The sequence below is a fragment of the Neoarius graeffei genome, chromosome 7, assembly GCF_027579695.1.
Source record: "Neoarius graeffei isolate fNeoGra1 chromosome 7, fNeoGra1.pri, whole genome shotgun sequence".
Classification (NCBI taxonomy): domain Eukaryota; kingdom Metazoa; phylum Chordata; class Actinopteri; order Siluriformes; family Ariidae; genus Neoarius; species Neoarius graeffei.
In genome coordinates this window covers 95,431,650-95,449,750 of record NC_083575.1, presented here as the reverse complement: position 1 = coordinate 95,449,750, position 18,101 = coordinate 95,431,650, and the positions used below count along the sequence as shown (strand labels likewise).

Below are 18,101 nucleotides of genomic sequence, written 5' to 3'. Positions count from 1 at the left end.
TAAATGGTCAGATTGATGAGCCATCTTCTTTAATTCTGGTGAATCAAAATTCGGCTGAATCTTTTAACTCTAAAACTCTAATTTATCAACACGTCTATAATGCAATTACAGCAGCAGATTATTACATCCTCAGAAAAGTGTGATTCTTAAGACTTAAATATCCCTCGATCCCAAGACGTTACAAATCACTGCTTGATTTATTTCTCCAGTCTAAAAATATTTATCCTGGTTACAGTGTGCCATGCGGTGCTGAATGCCATCATGAATAAAACCTCAGCGGATGTGAAAGGATGCACCATTTACGTCACTCTGTTTCCCTGTAACGAGTGTGCCAAAGCCATCATCCAATCAGGTAAAGGAAACACCACACACACACCCTTCCCTAAATATAGCTTTTTATATACAGCCTTTTGTACACTAGTCTGCAATATTCTGCATGTATTTTACACAGTTTACAGTGTAAATCTGTCTCATCACAAAGGGGTTTTTATGCTTTGTTACATTTCCATGGTTTGTTTAGCTCAGGTATATGAGCCGTCCCAACAGGAAGTGCCTGGTGTTGCTAGGTTAAATTGCTTATCTAGTTAGCTAGCAGGTAAAGAGCTGAGTTTTTACTGATGAAGTCTGGTTGTGTTTTTATTGAAGTTTTACCTGCTCTAAGCGAGCAGGGGTCAGTAAGAAAATATCCCCTGTCGTGTCAAAGCTGAATCCTGAATATGTGTGTGTGTGTGTGTTTTATTACTATTTCCACTACAGGTATAAGAGGTGTGGTTTATCTATCAAATAAATATGCGGAGAGAGAGGAAACAAAGGCATCTCGCAGAATGCTGGAAACAGCAGGTATTACACACAGGTGAGTCTCCAAAAGTGTGTGTGTGGGGGGGGGGGTGCGGCGCACCTTGCCATGGAAAAAGAGCATTAATTAACATTCACGTATTACATACAGTATGAGATGCATCTCCTTTTGAATTTAACACACGGAGAATGAAAGCAAGCGTATGCATGTTCATTTGCTTTTTGACATTTTGTTTTTTTTGTCAGCTGCGTTTTTTTTTAAAGGTAGACTGCCTTTCAGATTTTTCAAGTGTAGGTCATAAAAAGAATTTTCCCGACACCCAATTATTTTTGTTTAGTGACTGAAAGCTACTGAATTCGAATCACAGACTTCCAATTTTATTAGGTTTTTTTTTTTAAATACAGTAATTAATGAATTTAGGGCCACATGCTCCTAAATTCTCCACCATTTTTTCCTGCTTCACCATGACCCAGTTCAACTATCACGTGGTGGGCTTTCCCCATTCACGCAAGGCATTGTGGGATACAAATTTGAAACAGGAGAGAAAAATGGAGGACGTGAGTGTGCGAATGAAACATGAAAGAGCGACTACAGTAACAGAAAGAAAGCGAGAAGAAAAGACGTTATGTTATATACGAAGGAAAGGAAACGCAGGACCAAACTAATAAATATGGGCGCTCAGCGAGCACCTCGGTGTGATCAGCTGTTCGGTTAGCAACAGAATGATGGAACGGTCAGTGCACGCTCAAAGGGAAACCTGCGCATGCACACACACACACGGACTTCCTCTGTCTGCTTGACTGCGCGAAGCGAGCAATTTCATGCTCATTTGCTTTAATCCCCTCAAATTAAATAACTTCCCAGCCACAGAATGGCCTGATATTTTGTGAGATATTACAGAAATAAACATATATCACAATCACCACATTTAAGAAGAAGAAAAAGAAACCTGTGTCACATGCACACTTCAAACACAGTGAGATTCATCCTTTGTGTTTAACCCATCTGAAGCAGTGAACACGTGTGTGCACGCGCTCACACACACCCAGAGCAGTGGGCAGCCATACTACAGTGCCCAGGGAGCAGTCAGGGGTTAAGTACCTTGTTCAATGGCACTTCAGCCCAAGGCTACCCCACATTAACCTAACTGCATGTCTTTGGACTGTGGGGGAAACCAGATCACCTGGAGGAAACCCACACAGACACAGGGAAAACATGCAAACTCCATACAGAAAGGCCTCTCTTGGCCACTGGGCTCGAACCCAGAACCTTCTTGCTGTGAGGCGACAGTGCTAACCACTACACCACTGCGCCGCCCACAAATTTCAGAGGGAACTAAATTTTACCTTTTTTTTTTTTTTTAAATGAAATTGAAAGGCCAGCTACGGTAGATTTAAACAAGCCATGTTTATCAGTTCACAAATCAGACCCAAGAGGGTAAATAATACAAAAACATCCATGATGGCTATCATTAGCCATTTGCTCTGTAGCTCATCTCAGGTCTGATAAGTTGCCTTCAGGTAAATAACTGAAATATATTTTATGATTTATGATCTTCACCTAAACAGTTAGGAAAATTTTTCTTGAAAGTATATGACAAGTCACTGACAATCCCAGGTTTTTTTTTTTTTGAGAAAAAGAATATCTTGTTGCATGATCGAGTGGAGGAGATGATGCACAGTTAAAAAGGGTGAAAACATGTTGAATCTGCTCTGTATTTTTATATCAGACATGATATGGATCAGGTTCATCGACTTGGACTTGGATGCAGTACAGTTACAGTTATAGCAGTCTCTGAATGCAGTTCTAGCTTGTATGGCACCCTGGGCAAACCCTGCCTCCTGCCAATGAAACATGAACTCGGCAACATAACTAGCCACTCTAACCCTGCGATGTCGCTGACTACGGTGAATGAAGGAGAAATAATAATGGATGTAGACAAACATTATGGTCGCAAGACACAAAATAACCCTTTTTCATGTGATGAGAGGATGTTACATGCAAGTGCCACGAGCTATATACCCATCCAATCTCTGAAATTATCCGATTCTAATCCATTTAAGACTGATGTGGAGAGAGATTATAAAGCTGAAGTGCGATGCAAACAACCCTGCACTCACATGCATAACATTGATAGTTATGGGCAGGTAGAAATGCCATCCACAGCTACTGTTGCAACCCCCAGCACAAATCCCTTTGCCACTGTTCACTCAGGGAGTTTTATTCATAGCACTCCTGTTTTCAGTCATGCCCCTCAGTCAAAGCCATTGCCCCACTCTGCCCATCTTAAAGCATCTAAAGACTCTTATCAAGCACGCTTATCACAAGATGGCAATACAGTTATGCAATTAATGTCTCGTTCCCCAAAATGCGAGCAACACCAACTTCGTAGACATAGCTGACGCCCCTGCTCCGTACACTACCAACCCTCATCAGAGAGTGAGGATGATAGCGATGCTAGGGAAAGAATCCCCACCCTCCATCCTGGCCAGTATGATGGCACCACACCGTGGACAGAGTTCCTGCACTGGTTTGAGAGCTGTGCCAAGGCAAATCATTGGACTGAAAAGACTAAAGCCGTCCAGTTGAAGTTTTGTCTGGTTGGCGCAGCAGGGGCAATCGTGCATAAGAACCCCCGGTCCACTCAGTGGGACTATAGCCGCCTAGTGGAGGAAGTCAAAAATGCATATGGCTCTTCATCAGAGCATGCAGCTGCCATTGCCATCGAACTAAGACAACGTGTTCGCAAGTCAGGCAAAGCTCTCCATTCATTAAGGGATGACATATATGGTAAAGTGTCGGTGGCATACAGTGATAGGACTGAGAAAGAGCAAGACGCAATAGGCGTTGAAGTTTTCACTCATGCCATAGGAGATGCAGAAGTTGTACAAAAGCTGTTAGAAAAGCGACCACAGACCTTAGCTCAAGCCTATGACATTGCTCACCGTTACGAAACCACCAAGCAAGCAGCATCACATGTCACCACCCTTATGCACTCAGGGGCACAGGGTCTTTCTGAACGCAAACCCCGCACTGCAGCTATGGTGAGGGAAAGGACTGAAGGAGGGGAAATGGATATTCTCACCGCCATCCCGGGGGTCAACAACAAACCTGCTAGCCCTGAATTTCAACAAACAGTCCCTCAAAAAACATATAAAAACACTAAGTGGGAGGAAATTCGCTGCCACAACTGCTCAGGTATTGGGCACATGAAGAGAAATTGCCCCTCTCCCAGGAAAATGAACAGGACAGTTCATCAGTACCCGAACACCTCTCGCGAGAGCTCCGGGCCCACCATCCTCCATTTCAAAACCCACGGTCATGAAATGAGCATCCATCTGATGGTTTATGAGTTGGACGTCTGTGCTGTGCTGGACAGTGGAGCACTGCGGAGTGTGTTTCCCCTGCACTGTTACAACGCCATTCACCCCAATGTTAGGCCTGTACTTCAGCCATCTACGGTGAAGACGCTGCTGGGGGTCGGGCCAGGTGATGTTCCGGTGATAGGGGAGGTCCAGCTCCTTGTCCAGATTAACAACTGGCAGGTGAGCGTGAATTTCCTGGTGGCCGATATTGCTGGTGAAGAGGCACTCCTAGGCCACCCATTTCTCACTCAAGCCCAAGCGCGGCTTGACTTTGGCACCAATCGCATCATCCTGTTTGGTGAGGAAGTGCCTTATTTTAGCACTGTGAGCCAGCCAAAGATCCAGGTTGTAAGGGTTTCTCGGACGGTGGTGGTGGAGGCCGGGGCGGGGTATGTCATAAGAGGCAAAGTCCCTGTTAAAAGGTGCCTGGAAGGGGAGGTGATGCTAACTCCTACCAGGGGTTTCGTAGGGAGATACAAAGTGCTAGTTGCTCGCGTGCTGCTTGAAGCCCAGCCCTTTAAGGGTGTGCCCCTCCGTGTATTTAACCCTGGCAATACTTCTGTCACCATCAAGAGAGGCACTATTGCAGGTGTCCTCCAGCCTGCACAAGCTCTGCTGCCCAGCAGCACCACGGATATGGCCGAACCACTAGAGCACCATGAGGTCCCCCAGCACCTGCAAGAGCTTTACCAGCAGAGCGCTGCTGAGCTTGAACATGAGCAGCAGTTTCAGCTCACCCAGCTTCTATGCAGGTATGGAGCGGTGTTCTCGACAGGGCCTAATGACCTCAGCCGTACCAGCCTTGTGCAACATGACATCATGGTCCGGCCAGGTGCCGCCGTGAAGCAGCAACTGCATTGCATGGCCTGGGAGAAACAACAGGATGCTGACCAGCAAATAGAGCAGGGCCTGGAGGCTGGAGTGGCCCGTCGCAGCAACAGCAGCTGGGCCTCACCCATCGTGATGGTCCGTAAGAAAGATGGAACGTACCGCCTCTGCGTTGACTATCGGGCACTGAATGACTGCACTATCAAGGATGCCTACCCGCTGCCCCGTATCCAGGACACGTTGGACACTCTTTCCACTGCCAAGTGGTTCAGCACGCTGGACCTCGCGTCTGGATACTGGCAAGTGGAGCTGACACCACGAGCCCACCGAGCTGCCGCTTTCTGCACCAGAAACAAATTGCTTGAATGGAATGTCATGTCATTCGGGTTATGCAATGCCCCGGCAACATTCCAACGTTTAATGGACCGGCTGTTAGCTGGCATGCAGTGGGAAACGTGTCTTGTATATTTAGATGACATCATAGTGCTAGGCCGAGACGTGTCCGAGATGTTGCACCGTCTCAGTCAAGTATTTGACAGGCTACAACAAGCAAACTTGAAACTGAAGCCGGCGAAATGTTGCCTCTTCCGATGACAGGTAGCTTACTTGGGGCACGTTGTCTCCGAGGAAGGAGTGGCTTCAGACCCTGCCAAGATACAGAAGGTACGGGATTGGCCTACGCCCACTTCGGTTCAAGAAGTTCGCCAGTTCATCGTGTTGGCATCGTACTACCGAAGATTTGTCAAGGATTTTGCAACAGTAGCTGGACCCCTTCACGCTTTAACTAAGAAATACGCTCGGTTCCAGTGGACTGTGGAATGTCAACAGGCTTTCGACCAACTCAAACACCTGCTGACTGCCGCCCCAGTCCTGGGCTACCCATTAGACAAAGGGAATATGGTACTGGACACTGATGCAAGTGACGTCGGCATTGGTGCTGTACTTTCTCAAGTGCAGCTAGGCAGACAATGTGTGCTGGCCTATGGGAGTCACAGAATGTCCAAAACTGAGCAGAATTATTGCACCACCCGGCGAGAATTGTAAGCGGTGGTTGAGTTCACATCGCATTTCCGACAGTACCTCCTTGGACGGTCATTCACTGTCCGCACCGACCACAGCAGTCTCCGTTGGCTGACAAAGATGAGGGAGCCTGAGGGTCAGCTGGCCAGGTGGCTCGAGAGACTCGGCGAATATAACTTCAACATTGTCCATCGTCCTGGCCGGCTGCATGCTAATGCGGACAGCCTCTCCCGACAGCCTTGTAGACAGTCATGCCCATGTCAACTGCCAGGGCCATCTCCTTACCCGAGGAAGGTCTGCCATCAGGTTGTGCAGTGCGATCTGGACCCCATTCAAAGTCTGACGGTGCAAACTCCAGTGGGGGTGGGTGGACACCTAACCATGATAAGAGCAAGTTCAGTGGGGGTAAATGCTCCACCTCATGACTCCCCACCATTCAGTGGTTGGTCTACCCAAGAGTTACGACAGGCACAGGTGGCTGACCCAGACATTTCACCTGTCAAGGCATGGCTAGAGGCTGGTGGAGAGCGACCTTTGTGGACCACCATCTCATCCCATAGTCCAGCCACCAAGGCCTATTGGAGCCAGTGGAAGCGCCTCTTTGTCCGAGATGGCATTTTGTTTAGGCGGTTTTACTGCCTGGATGGTGCCCAGTTTTATCCCCAAGTGATATTACCACGTGTGTTCTGTTTGGATGTCCTAAGGCAGATGCACAAAGGTCCCGTTGGAGGGCACTTTGGAATGGAGCGCATGGTGTCATGGCTTCAGACATGATACTACTGGTATCAAATGCGAGAAGACGTTAGTCGATGGTGTCAGACATGCACCAGCTGTGCATCCAAGGCAAGGCCCCATAAAACACCCCAGGCTCCTATGGGAACTGTCTGAGTTGGAGCACCGATGGAGCGGGTAGCACTAGACATTATGGGTCCGCTGAATGAGACCGAGTGCAGAAACTGCTATGTGCTCGTGATCCAGGACTATTTCACGAAGTGGGTGGAGGCTTTTCCTCTGCCCAATGAAAAGACAGAGACGGTGGCAGAAGTGCTTGCCTCTGAGTGGGTGAGCTGTTTTGGTGCTCCACATACTTTACACAGTGACCAAGGTAGACATTTCAAATCTGAAGTGTTCCAGAAGATGTGCGCTCTGTTTGGTGTCGAGAAGACACATACTACCCCATTCCGACCGCAGTCGGACGGCCAGGTCGAGCGTTTCAATTCTACCTTGCAGAAGATCCTGGCCACGACCACTGAGCGTTGCCACTGGGATTGGGACCTTATGATTCCCTATGCAGTTATGGCCTACAGATCAACCAGGCACAGTGCAACCGGCCTCACTCCCAATTCATGATGTTTGGCCGGGAAGTGTGTGAGCCAGCAGACCTGGTGACCGGCCTTCCTCCTGACTCAGAGGATGCTCCTACTGCTCCTGTGTATGTCCAGCGCCTTCGTGAACGACTGGAGCTAGCTCATCAGATTGCTAGGGACGCACTTGGGGAGTCAGTGGAGCGCGCAAAGAGACAATATGACAAAAATTGCTGTCATACACAATATTGTGTTGGAGATGCTGTGTGGTACCTCATCAAGGGCACACGGAAAGTCAAGAACAAGGTCAAGAAGTTCCTTTCATCATATGAGGGACCTTTCTTCGTCTTGGGACAGCTTGATGATCTGGTGTATCGCATACAGAAGAGCCCAAAGACCAAAGTGAAAGTGGTTCACCATGACCAGCTGAAGCCCTATCGGAGTCGTGATCCACTGGATAATGCCTGGGTCGTGGTGCAAGCCCAGGCATGGGCACCAGTGGAGGTGCCTTCCCCGGCCTTGACCACAGATCCTGTGGACCCTGACCTTGCCAGCCTGTTCTCCAGCGTGGACCAGGAGGAGGTCCTGGATGCAGCTGGAGGTGACTCTGAGGCAGCTGCACCGCTGTCTGATCATCGCTCTCAAAGGCCAAGACGTCAGCGAAGATCCCCAGTCAGGTTTGGGGATTGGGTAAATTAGATAGAAAGCTGTGGTTCCACAGGGCAGAATAATCCCTGCACGGCTTGGGGACCCAGGCAGTCTACCCCGACCCCTAGAGTAGGAAAGTTATGACTGAAAAAAAAATGTTATTGTTTACTGTTAACAATGTCTACTGCTCACTTGCTCTTATTCTCCGGTTGCTCAGGTAGTATAGGGACTGTACCTTGTCGCTGTAGGCCAGCACTCATGTAACTGTAATGCCCTGCTTATTATGAATGACCTGCAAGGACTATGCCTCCCTATTGGGGTATTTTGCTTTTGTTTCCATGTATTAAAAAAAAAATGAAGTAAAGAGATGTTTGGTTATGCTGTTATACTGGATTAGAATTAGTTGTAATTGCTATCCAGAGTGGGGGTAGTGTTGTAAAATAAATTAATGCATGTCCAGTAGGATGCTGTGTGCATGGGTGTGGGCGGGGCTGGAGTAGGGTAGCGGAAGGAAGATAAATAAAATAAAGGAAAAAAAAAGATATGTAGTCAGCACAGCAACCGGAGCAGTTGTTGTATTGCGAGTTCCTCACAATAAATCCTCGGAAAGAAGCCGTCGTGTGAAGCCTTGTATATAAGCTTATATAAGTTTATCCAGAGGGAAGTTAACCCCAGAGTAGGTCATTACTCCGGCCCTGGAGACCCAACGCACCAGTAAACTGAGATTCCTCTCCTCTGATCTCCTGACTACGGTTGGGAAAACATCAGGAAAGGTTAACACAATGTTCTGTAGGCTAGCTGGACAGAAAACAGAACATTTGTCCTGTGTGTAATAGCAAGCAACATAAGCTAATAAACATAAGTGTTATCATAGCCTATTTCATTCCATGCATATTATTATTGATGACATAGCTGCATACCTTTTTATCTTTTTTTGTAATTCTCCTCTTCGTCTTACCTATTTTTCCTGAACTGAGCACCTGATGGCTGACCTGAAACCTTTTCTTATACATTTGTGTTGATTTGGCACTCAAGCATCAGTACATTACTCCTCACCCAACACTGAGAGTCAGGACTATTCAAGTCAAGGTCAAGTTTATTTTTATACCGCTTTTGACGATAGACATTGTCGCAAAGCAGCTTTACAGAAAATTAAAGACTTTAAACATGAGCTAATTTTATCCCTAATCTATATCCAATGGTCAAGTGTGTGGTGACAGTGGCAAGGAAAAACTACCTCAGGCGACATGAGGAAGAAACCTCTGTCTACATGGACTGTCCATATGGGGCTGTCCTCCACAGGAGCAGTGTGATGAGACTCCAGCCAGACGTAGGGCATCAGGATACATCAGGCAGGTCTGAGGAGCAGAAGAGGTCAGCATCTCGATCTCAGGATCGACATGTAACTCAGAGGGACAGACAGAGCGAAGGGGGGGGGGGACGGAAGCAATATTTCTTAGCAATATTTCTTAAATGAAAGAAAGCTATCTGGTTAATGTTATGAGTTTCAAATGAAAGACTGGGGTCAATAATCACCCTGAGGTCTTTTACTGCTGCATGTGAAGAAACACAAAGGCCATCCAGAGTTACTGTGGAATCAGAAAACCTACTTCTAGCTGCATGTGGTCTGAGTACAAGTACTTCAGTCTTGTCAGAGTTAAGCAGAAGGAAGTTAATAAGCATCCAGTGTCTAATGTCCTTCACACATTCCTCAATTCTATTAAGCTGGTGTCTCTCATCTGGCTTTGCAGAAACATACAACTGTGTGTCATCAGCATAACAGTGGAAACTACTACCATGCTTACAAATAATATCACCTAGAGGTATATAAAGAAAAAAGCAGTGGGCCTAAGACAGAACCTTGTGGAACACCAAACTTTACCTCAACTTTACCAATTCACCTTGGTGCTGTTCAGACTGGTGGGTTTTTTGTTTTGTTTTTTATTCTTCACACAAACCAGAAAAAAACTAACAATATGTCTATGAAACTACTCACTGGCCACTTTATTAGATACACCTTGCTAGTACCAGAGGTGGACCCTTTTTTTGCCTTCAGAACTGCCTTAATTCTTCATGGCATAGATTCAACAAGGTGCTGGAAACATTCCTCTGAGATTTTGGTCCATATTGACCTAATAGGATCACACAATTACTGTAGATTTTTTGGCAGCACATACATGAAGTGAATCTCCCTTTCCACCACATTCCAAAGGTGCTCTATTGGCTTGAGATCGGATGACTATGGAGGCAGTGAACTCATCGTCATGTTCAAGAAACCAGTTTGAGATGATTTGAGCTTTGTGACATGGTGTGTTATCCTGCTGGAAGTAGCGATCAGAAGATAGGTACACTGTGGTCATAAAAGGATGGACATGACAGGAACAATACTCAGGTCAGCTGTGGTGTTTAAATGATGCTCAGTTGGCACTAAGGGGCCCAAAGTGTGCCCAGGGTGCATGGGGCAACAGTTCAAAGCCACTTGGGCTACTTCTGCCCCACGAGCTGTGTGGATGGGTGCATTGTCCTGGAGCAACAGCATGCCAGCTCGAAGCTTTCTTTCCTCTCCTTTTCTTTGATTGCTTCTTTCATTTGAGTTTTTATGGACAGTAATATAAGGCTTTATAGTATACAGTTACGCCCCAAAATAGGAGTTATGCCCCTTGTTTCCAGGTGAGGCTGAGAACTTTTTGAAGTACCCTTGTAACACCTAGTGTTATATTCTGTTGAAGTACCAACATTCAGCAAACATCCAAGCATACAAAGTAGAACTAAATGGAGAACTCAAACAGCTAACCCCAGGCTAGACAGTACACAGCCTGGGTTGGTCAGGACCGCAGGGAAAAAGAGGAGAGGTGCAGCCTGAAGAGGTGATTCTTCAGTCTGCACTTGAAGGTGGTCAGGGAGTCAGTGGTTCTGACCTCAATGGGAAGGTCATTCCACCAACGGGGGACCAGGACAGACAGGAGTCATGAGTGGGCAGGCCAGGAGAGGAGGAGGGGCCAGGTGGCCAGTATACTGATATACAACCCCAATTCCAAAAAAGTTGGGACAAAGTACAAATTGTAAATAAAAACAGAATGCAATGATGTGGAAGTTTCAAACTTCCATATTTTATTCAGGTTAGAACATAGATGACATATCAAATGTTTAAACTGAGAAAATGTATCATTTAAAGAGAAAAATTAGGTGATTTTAAATTTCATGACAACAACACATCTCAACAAAGTTGGGACAAGGCCATGTTTACCACTGTGAGACATCCCCTTTTCTCTTTACAACAGTCTGTAAACGTCTGGGGACTGAGGAGACAAGTTGCTCAAGTTTAGGGATAGGAATGTTAACCCATTCTTGTCTAATGCAGGATTCTAGTTGCTCAACTGTCTTAGATCTTTTTTGTCGTATCTTCCGTTTTATGATGCACCAAATGTTTTCTATGGGTGAAAGATCTGGACTGCAGGCTGGTCAGTTCAGTACCCGGACCCTTCTTCTACGCAGCCATGATGCTGTAATTGATGCAGTATGTGGTTTGGCATTGTCATGTTGGAAAATGCAAGGTCTTCCCTGTAAGAGATGTCATCTGGATGGGAGCATATGTTGCTCTAGATCCTGGATATACCTTTCAGCATTGATGGTGTCTTTCCAGATGTGTAAGCTGCCCATGCCACATGCACTAATACAACCCCATACCATCAGAGATGCAGGCTTCTGAACTGAGCGCTGATAACAACTTGGGTCGTCCTTCTCCTCTTTAGTCCGAATGACACGGCGTCCCTGATTTCCATAAAGAACTTCAAATTTTGATTCATCTGACCACAGAACAGTTTTCCACTTTGCCACAGTCCATTTTAAATGAGCCTTGGCCCAGAGAAGACGTCTGCGCTTCTGGATCATGTTTAGATACGGCTTCTTCTTTGAACTATAGAGTTTTAGCTGGCAACAGCGGATGGCACGGTGAATTGTGTTCACAGATAATGTTCTCTGGAAATATTCCTGAGCCCATTTTGTGATTTCCAATACAGAAGCATGCCTGTATGTGATGCAGTGCCGTCTAAGGGCCCGAAGATCACGGGCACCCAGTATGGTTTTCCGGCCTTGACCTTTACGCACAGAGATTCTTCCAGATTCTCTGAATCTTTTGATGATATTGTGCACTGTAGATGATGATGATATGTTCAAAGTCTTTGCAATTTTACACTGTTGAACTCCTTTCTGATATTGCTCCACTATTTGTCAGCGCAGAATTGGGGGGATTGGTGATCCTCTTCCCATCTTTACTTCTGAGAGCCGCTGCCACGCCAAGATGCTCTTTTTATACCCAGTCATGTTAATGACCTATTGCCAATTGACCTAATGAGTTGCAATTTGGTCCTCCAGCTGTTCCTTTTTTGTACCTTTAACTTTTCCAGCCTCTTATTGCCCCTGTCCCAACTTTTTTGAGATGTGTTGCTGTCATGAAATTTCAAAAGAGCCAATTTTTGGCATGAAATTTCAAAATGTCTCACTTTCGACATTTGATATGTTGTCTATGTTCTATTGTGAATACAATATCAGTTTTTGAGATTTGTAAATTATTGCATTCTGTTTTTATTTACAATTTGTACTTTGTCCCAATTTTTCTGGAATCGGGGTTGTATTATCTTTACACTATTGTAGACTCTCATATGTGAGTGGTGATTGGTTTCTTTTATTGGTTTCTGTTTTTAGGCAGTTTGAATCAAAGGAGGAAATTTTTGCCTTGCTGAAGTCCACCGAAACCTTGCTGAAGTCCATCGATCTCTATGCTGAGTAAATCTTCCCGGGACTGTGTTCTTCGCTGCTGAAATGCTGAATGTTACTAAAACATTTAAAATTCCATAAATACTGAAGAATAAATCCCAGTATATTCGATATGAGTTCTAATTTAGAATCGGTGAAAACTTTAAATACTGCAAAGTGAGCATTTAAAAAATTTAACTTTTAATCTTAAGCAAACTCTTACATTAACTTTTGATTTATCTTTTTGGTGGGGGAATTAATTTCACTATACAAGTATTAGCAATTTCACATACTGCTTTCTGTGTTTTCTTTCAAATTACTGATTATTAATTACTATGAATTACTGGATGTTAATTTGACAGAATTGAATAACCAAATTGAATGAACATTTAATTATCCTCAGTGGGTTTACTTTATTTTACTGTATGATAAGATTAATCTTTGGGCTGCACCTGTTTCTTTGTTTTTCATAACACACAGGATGTTCCAACGAGCACACACAACTCTCATTGTGTATTCTTCTGCACCCAAGGTCAACTTTTTTTACTTGGCAGCGCTCTGAACGCCTGTCTCTGTTTCTATGTATGTCATTTATTTGCCGCTATGTCTTAATCAATTATAGAAGAATATATGGGTCTGTCTCAGAAACCGGGTACTGTGGGGGACCCCACTAAATATACTCAGTCAATAAGCTATATGGTTTTGAATGGTGATGTTGGTTTTAATTTGAAATAAAATGATGAAAGAAATAATACAAATAAAACTAAATCTCTGATGTTAATACTCTATTCAGAATTTGGCAAAAATTCTGCAAATTTGTAGAAAAATGGCAGCTTGATCTGGGACATAATAAATGGTTGACTACATTGCATTCCATTAAAAAGGTTGTAGTCCACTGAAAAGTCAAGTCAAGTTTATTTGTATAGTGCTTTTAACAATAAACATTGTCACGAAGCAGCTTTACAGAATTTGAACGACTTAAAACATGAGCTAATTTTATCCCTAATCTATCCCCAATGAGCAAGCCTGTGGCGATGGTGGCAAGGAAAAACTCCCTCAGACGACATGAGGAAGAAACCTCGAGAGAAACCAGACTCAAAAGGGAACCCATCCTCATTTGGGCAACAACAGACAGCATGATTATAACATTAACAGTTTTAACATGAAGTCTGGTTTGTTGATGTTATAAACTCTTCATTGATGGAAACTTGAGTGCAAAATTGTTTGTGACAACTGCAGTCCTAAAGTTAGCAAGTCAACTGTAGTCCTCAGCCATAAAAGCATTACTGTAAGAGTCCAGAGCGTCCTCCAAGTGTGACTTTCAACTGTCCTCATGGGGCCATCCTCCACAGGAGCGATGTGATGAGACTCCAACCAGACACAGGGCATCAGGATGGATCAAGCAGGTCCGAGGAGCAGAAGAGGTCAGCATCTCGATCCCAGGACCAACATGTAGCTCAGAGGGACAGATTTGGGGGGAGGGGGAGAAAGAGATAGGGAGAGAAAACACAGGTTGTTAGGTATGCCCAATGTCACCTGAATAAGTCGGAACAGTATACATATTGCACTGAGTACAAGCAGGGACTCCGGTAACTAAATATGACAGCATAACTAAAAGGGGAGAGCCAGAAGGTAACACAGGCATGAGGGAGCCCCGGGACATAAAGCAGCCAGCCACCACACCATCAACAAACTCGAGTTAGCAAGCGAGTGGGGACTGACAGCATCCATACATCCCAGTTTACCAAAACACTCTGTCTGAGGACCCTCCAGATCTACTCCTTTACCTCATAAACACCATTAACAAAAGGCTTGATTAAACAGGTATGTTTTCAGCCGAGACTTAAACACTGAGACTGTGTCTGATTCCCGAACACTACTTGGAAGGCTGTTCCATAACTGTGGGGCTTTGTAAGAAAAGGTCCTGCCCCTGATGTAGCCTTCACTATACGAGGTACCAGCAGATAGCCTGCACCTTTTGATCTAAGTAGGCGTGGCAGGATCAGAAGTTCACTCAGGTACTGTGGCACAAGACCATTCAGTGCTTTAAAGGTCAATAGTAGTATTTTATAATCAAAATGAAATTTGATTGGGAGCCAATGCAGTGTGGATAAGACAGGGGTGATGTGGTCATATTTTCTAGTTCTAGTAAGGACTCTTGCTGCTGCATTTTGAACTAACTGGAGCTTGTTTATGCACTTATTGGAACATCCAGACAGTAAGGCATTACAATAATCCAACCTGGAGGGAACGAAAGCATGAACTAGTTTTTTCTGTGTCACGTAGTGACATTAAATTTCTTATCTTAGCAATATTTCTGAAATGAAAGAAAGCTATCCGGGTAATGTTATCAATGTGAGTTTCAAATGAAAGACTGGGGTCAATAATCACCCCCAGGGTCTTTTACTGCTGCACGTGAAGAAACACAAAGGCCATCCAGAGTTACCGTGCAATCAGAAAACTTACTTCTAGCTGCATGTGGTCCTAATACAAGTACTTTGGTCTTGTCAGAGTTAAGCAGAAGGAAATAAATAAGCATCCAGTGTCTAATGTCCTTTTACACATTTCTCAATTCTATTAAGCTGGTGTCTCTCATCAGGTTTTGCAGAAACATACAACTGTGTGTCATCAGCATAACAGTGGAAACTAATACAATGTTTACAAATAATATCACCCAGAGGGAACATATATAAAGAAAAAAGCAGTGGCCCCAAGACAGAACCTTGTGGAACACCAAACTTTACCTCAGTACGTCTAGAAATATCACCATTTACAGCAACATACTGATAGTGATCAGTTAAATAAGAGCTGAGCCAGGAGAGGGCCGTTCCCTTAACTCCCACAACATTTTCTAGTCTATTCAGAAGAATGGAATGATCAATGGTATCAAATGCTGCACTAAGGTCAAGCAACACAAGCAGCGAGACACAGCCCTGATCAGACGCCAACAGTAGGTCATTTACTACTTTAACCAGAGCTGTCTCTGTGCTATGATGAGGTCTAAATCCTGACTGATACATTTCATGGATGTTATTCCTATGTAAATATGAGCATAACTGCTGTGCCACAGCTTTTTCAAGGATCTTGGCGATAAAGGGGAGGTTTGATATTGGCCGATAATTGGACAGCTGACAGGGATCAAGGTCAGGTTTTTAATCAGGGGTTTGATAACTGCTAGTTTAAAGGATTTGGGTACATAGCCAATCGTAAGAGAAGAATTTATTATTTTTAGAAGCAGTTCAATTACTTCAGGTATTATCTGTTTGAATAGACGTGTAGGTAAGGGATCTAGTACACAAGTTGAGGCTTTTGATGCCGAGATTAATGAAAGTAATTCAATTTCTTTTAGGGAAGGAAAGCATTCTAACTGATGATCTGATACAGTTATATTGTTAACTACAGGGTCACTTTCATTGTCTGACCTTAAATTAGTAGTTTGAATTTTTTGTTGGATATTCTCAATTTTATCATTAAAAAAATTCATGAAATCGTTGCTACTACATACTACAGGTATGCATGTGTCTATAGTGGACTTATTCCTGGTTAATTTTGCTACAGTATTAAATAGGAATCTAGGATTATTTTTGTTATCTTCTATTAGGGAGGAGAGACATGTTGATCTTGCAGCACTAAGAGCTTTTCTAAACATCAAGAAGCTCTCCTTCCACGCTAATTTGAACACTACCAATTTTGTTTGACAGCATTTATGTTCTAATTTTCGAGTGGTCTGTTTTAATGTGCGAGTGTCATCATTATACCAGGGTGCTAATGTTTTGTCTCTGACCATTTTCCTTTTAAGAGGAGCTACATTATCTAAAGTATGGCAGAATGTTGACTCAAAGCATTCAGTTGCCTGATCAAGTTCTGCAGGGGCTGACAGTGACCCAATCAAAGTTGATAACTCTGGGAGATCATTTATAAAGCTCTGTGGAGTAGTTGACATGAATGTATGTTTAATACAGTAGCATGGTGAGGTGCATATATTATTATTCAGACATGGTTTGAATGAGATGAGATAATGATCTGAGATAACTTCAGACTGTGGAAGTGTGACTATACAACCCCGATTCCCAAAAAGTTGGGACAAAGTACAAATTGTAAATAAAAACGGAATGCAATGATGAAGTTTCAAAATTCCATATTTTATTCAGAATAGAACGTAGATGACCTATCAAATGTTTAAACTGAGAAAATGTATCATTTAAAGAGAAAAATTAGGTGATTTTAAATTTCATGACAACAACACATCTCAAAAAAGTTGGGACAAGGCCATGTTTACCACTGTGAGACATCCTCTTTTCTCTTTACAACAGTCTGTAAACGTCTGGGGACTGAGGAGACAAGTTGCTCAAGTTTAGGGATAGGAATGTTAACCCATTCTTGTCTAATGTAGGATTCTAGTTGCTCAACTGTCTTAGGTCTTTTTTGTCGTATCTTCCGTTTTATGATGTGCCAAATGTTTTCTATGGGTGAAAGATCTGGACTGCAGGCTGGCCAGTTCAGTACCCGGACCCTTCTTCTACACAGCCATGATGCTGTAATTGATGCAGTATGTGGTTTGGCATTGTCATGTTGGAAAATGCAAGGTCTTCCCTGAAAGAGACGTCGTCTGGATGGGAGCATATGTTGCTCTAGAACCTGGATATACCTTTCAACATTGATGGTGTCTTTCCAGATGTGTAAGCTGCCCATGCCACACGCACTAATGCAACCCCATACCATCAGAGATGCAGGCTTCTGAACTGAGCACTGATAACAACTTGGGTCATCCTTCACCTCTTTAGTCCGAATGACACGGCGTCCCTGATTTCCATAAAGAACTTCAAATTTTGATTCGTCTGACCACAGAACAGTTTTCCACTTTGCCACAGTCCATTTTACATGAGCTTTGGCCGAGAGAAGACATCTGCGCTTCTGGATCATGTTTAGATACGGCTTCTTCTTTGAACTATAGAGTTTTAGCTGGCAACAGCGGATGGCACGGTGAATTGTGTTCACAGATAATGTTCTCTGGAAATATTCCTGAGCCCATTTTGTAATTTCCAATACAGAAGCATGCCTGTATGTGATGCAGTGCCGTCTAAGGGCCCGAAGATCACAGGCACCCAGTATGGTTTTCCGGCCTTGACCCTTACGTGCAGAGATTCTTCCAGATTCTCTGAATCTTTTGATGATATTATGCACTGTAGATGATGATATGTTCAAACTCTTTGCAATTTTACACTGTTGAACTCCTTTCTGATATTGCTCCACTATTTGTCAGCGCAGAATTAGGGGGATTGGTGATCCTCTTCCCATCTTTACTTCTGAGAGCCGCTGCCACTCCAAGATGCTCTTTTTATACCCAGTCATGTTAATGACCTATTGCCAATTGACCTAATGAGC

The 18,101-nt window shown here is 44.0% G+C and overlaps 1 protein-coding gene across 3 annotated transcripts in view; it reads left to right on the top strand.

Annotated features, from left to right (window-relative positions):
- The window catches only part of LOC132889765 (uncharacterized), a 101,412-nt gene extending 87,793 nt beyond the window's left edge, over positions 1-13,619 (top strand). For 2 of the 3 annotated variants that reach the window (XM_060926579.1, XM_060926578.1), the window contains 3 exons: positions 236-352; positions 757-853; positions 12,666-13,619. In XM_060926579.1, coding sequence (XP_060782562.1) covers positions 236-352; positions 757-853; positions 12,666-12,750 — 299 coding nt within the window. In that variant the 3' untranslated portion in view covers positions 12,751-13,619. Of the gene's footprint in view, positions 1-235; positions 353-756; positions 854-12,665 lie in introns of those variants that run through there. The other variant, XM_060926580.1, reaches the window with a different exon arrangement.
- Positions 13,620-18,101: the final 4,482 nt, after the last annotated feature.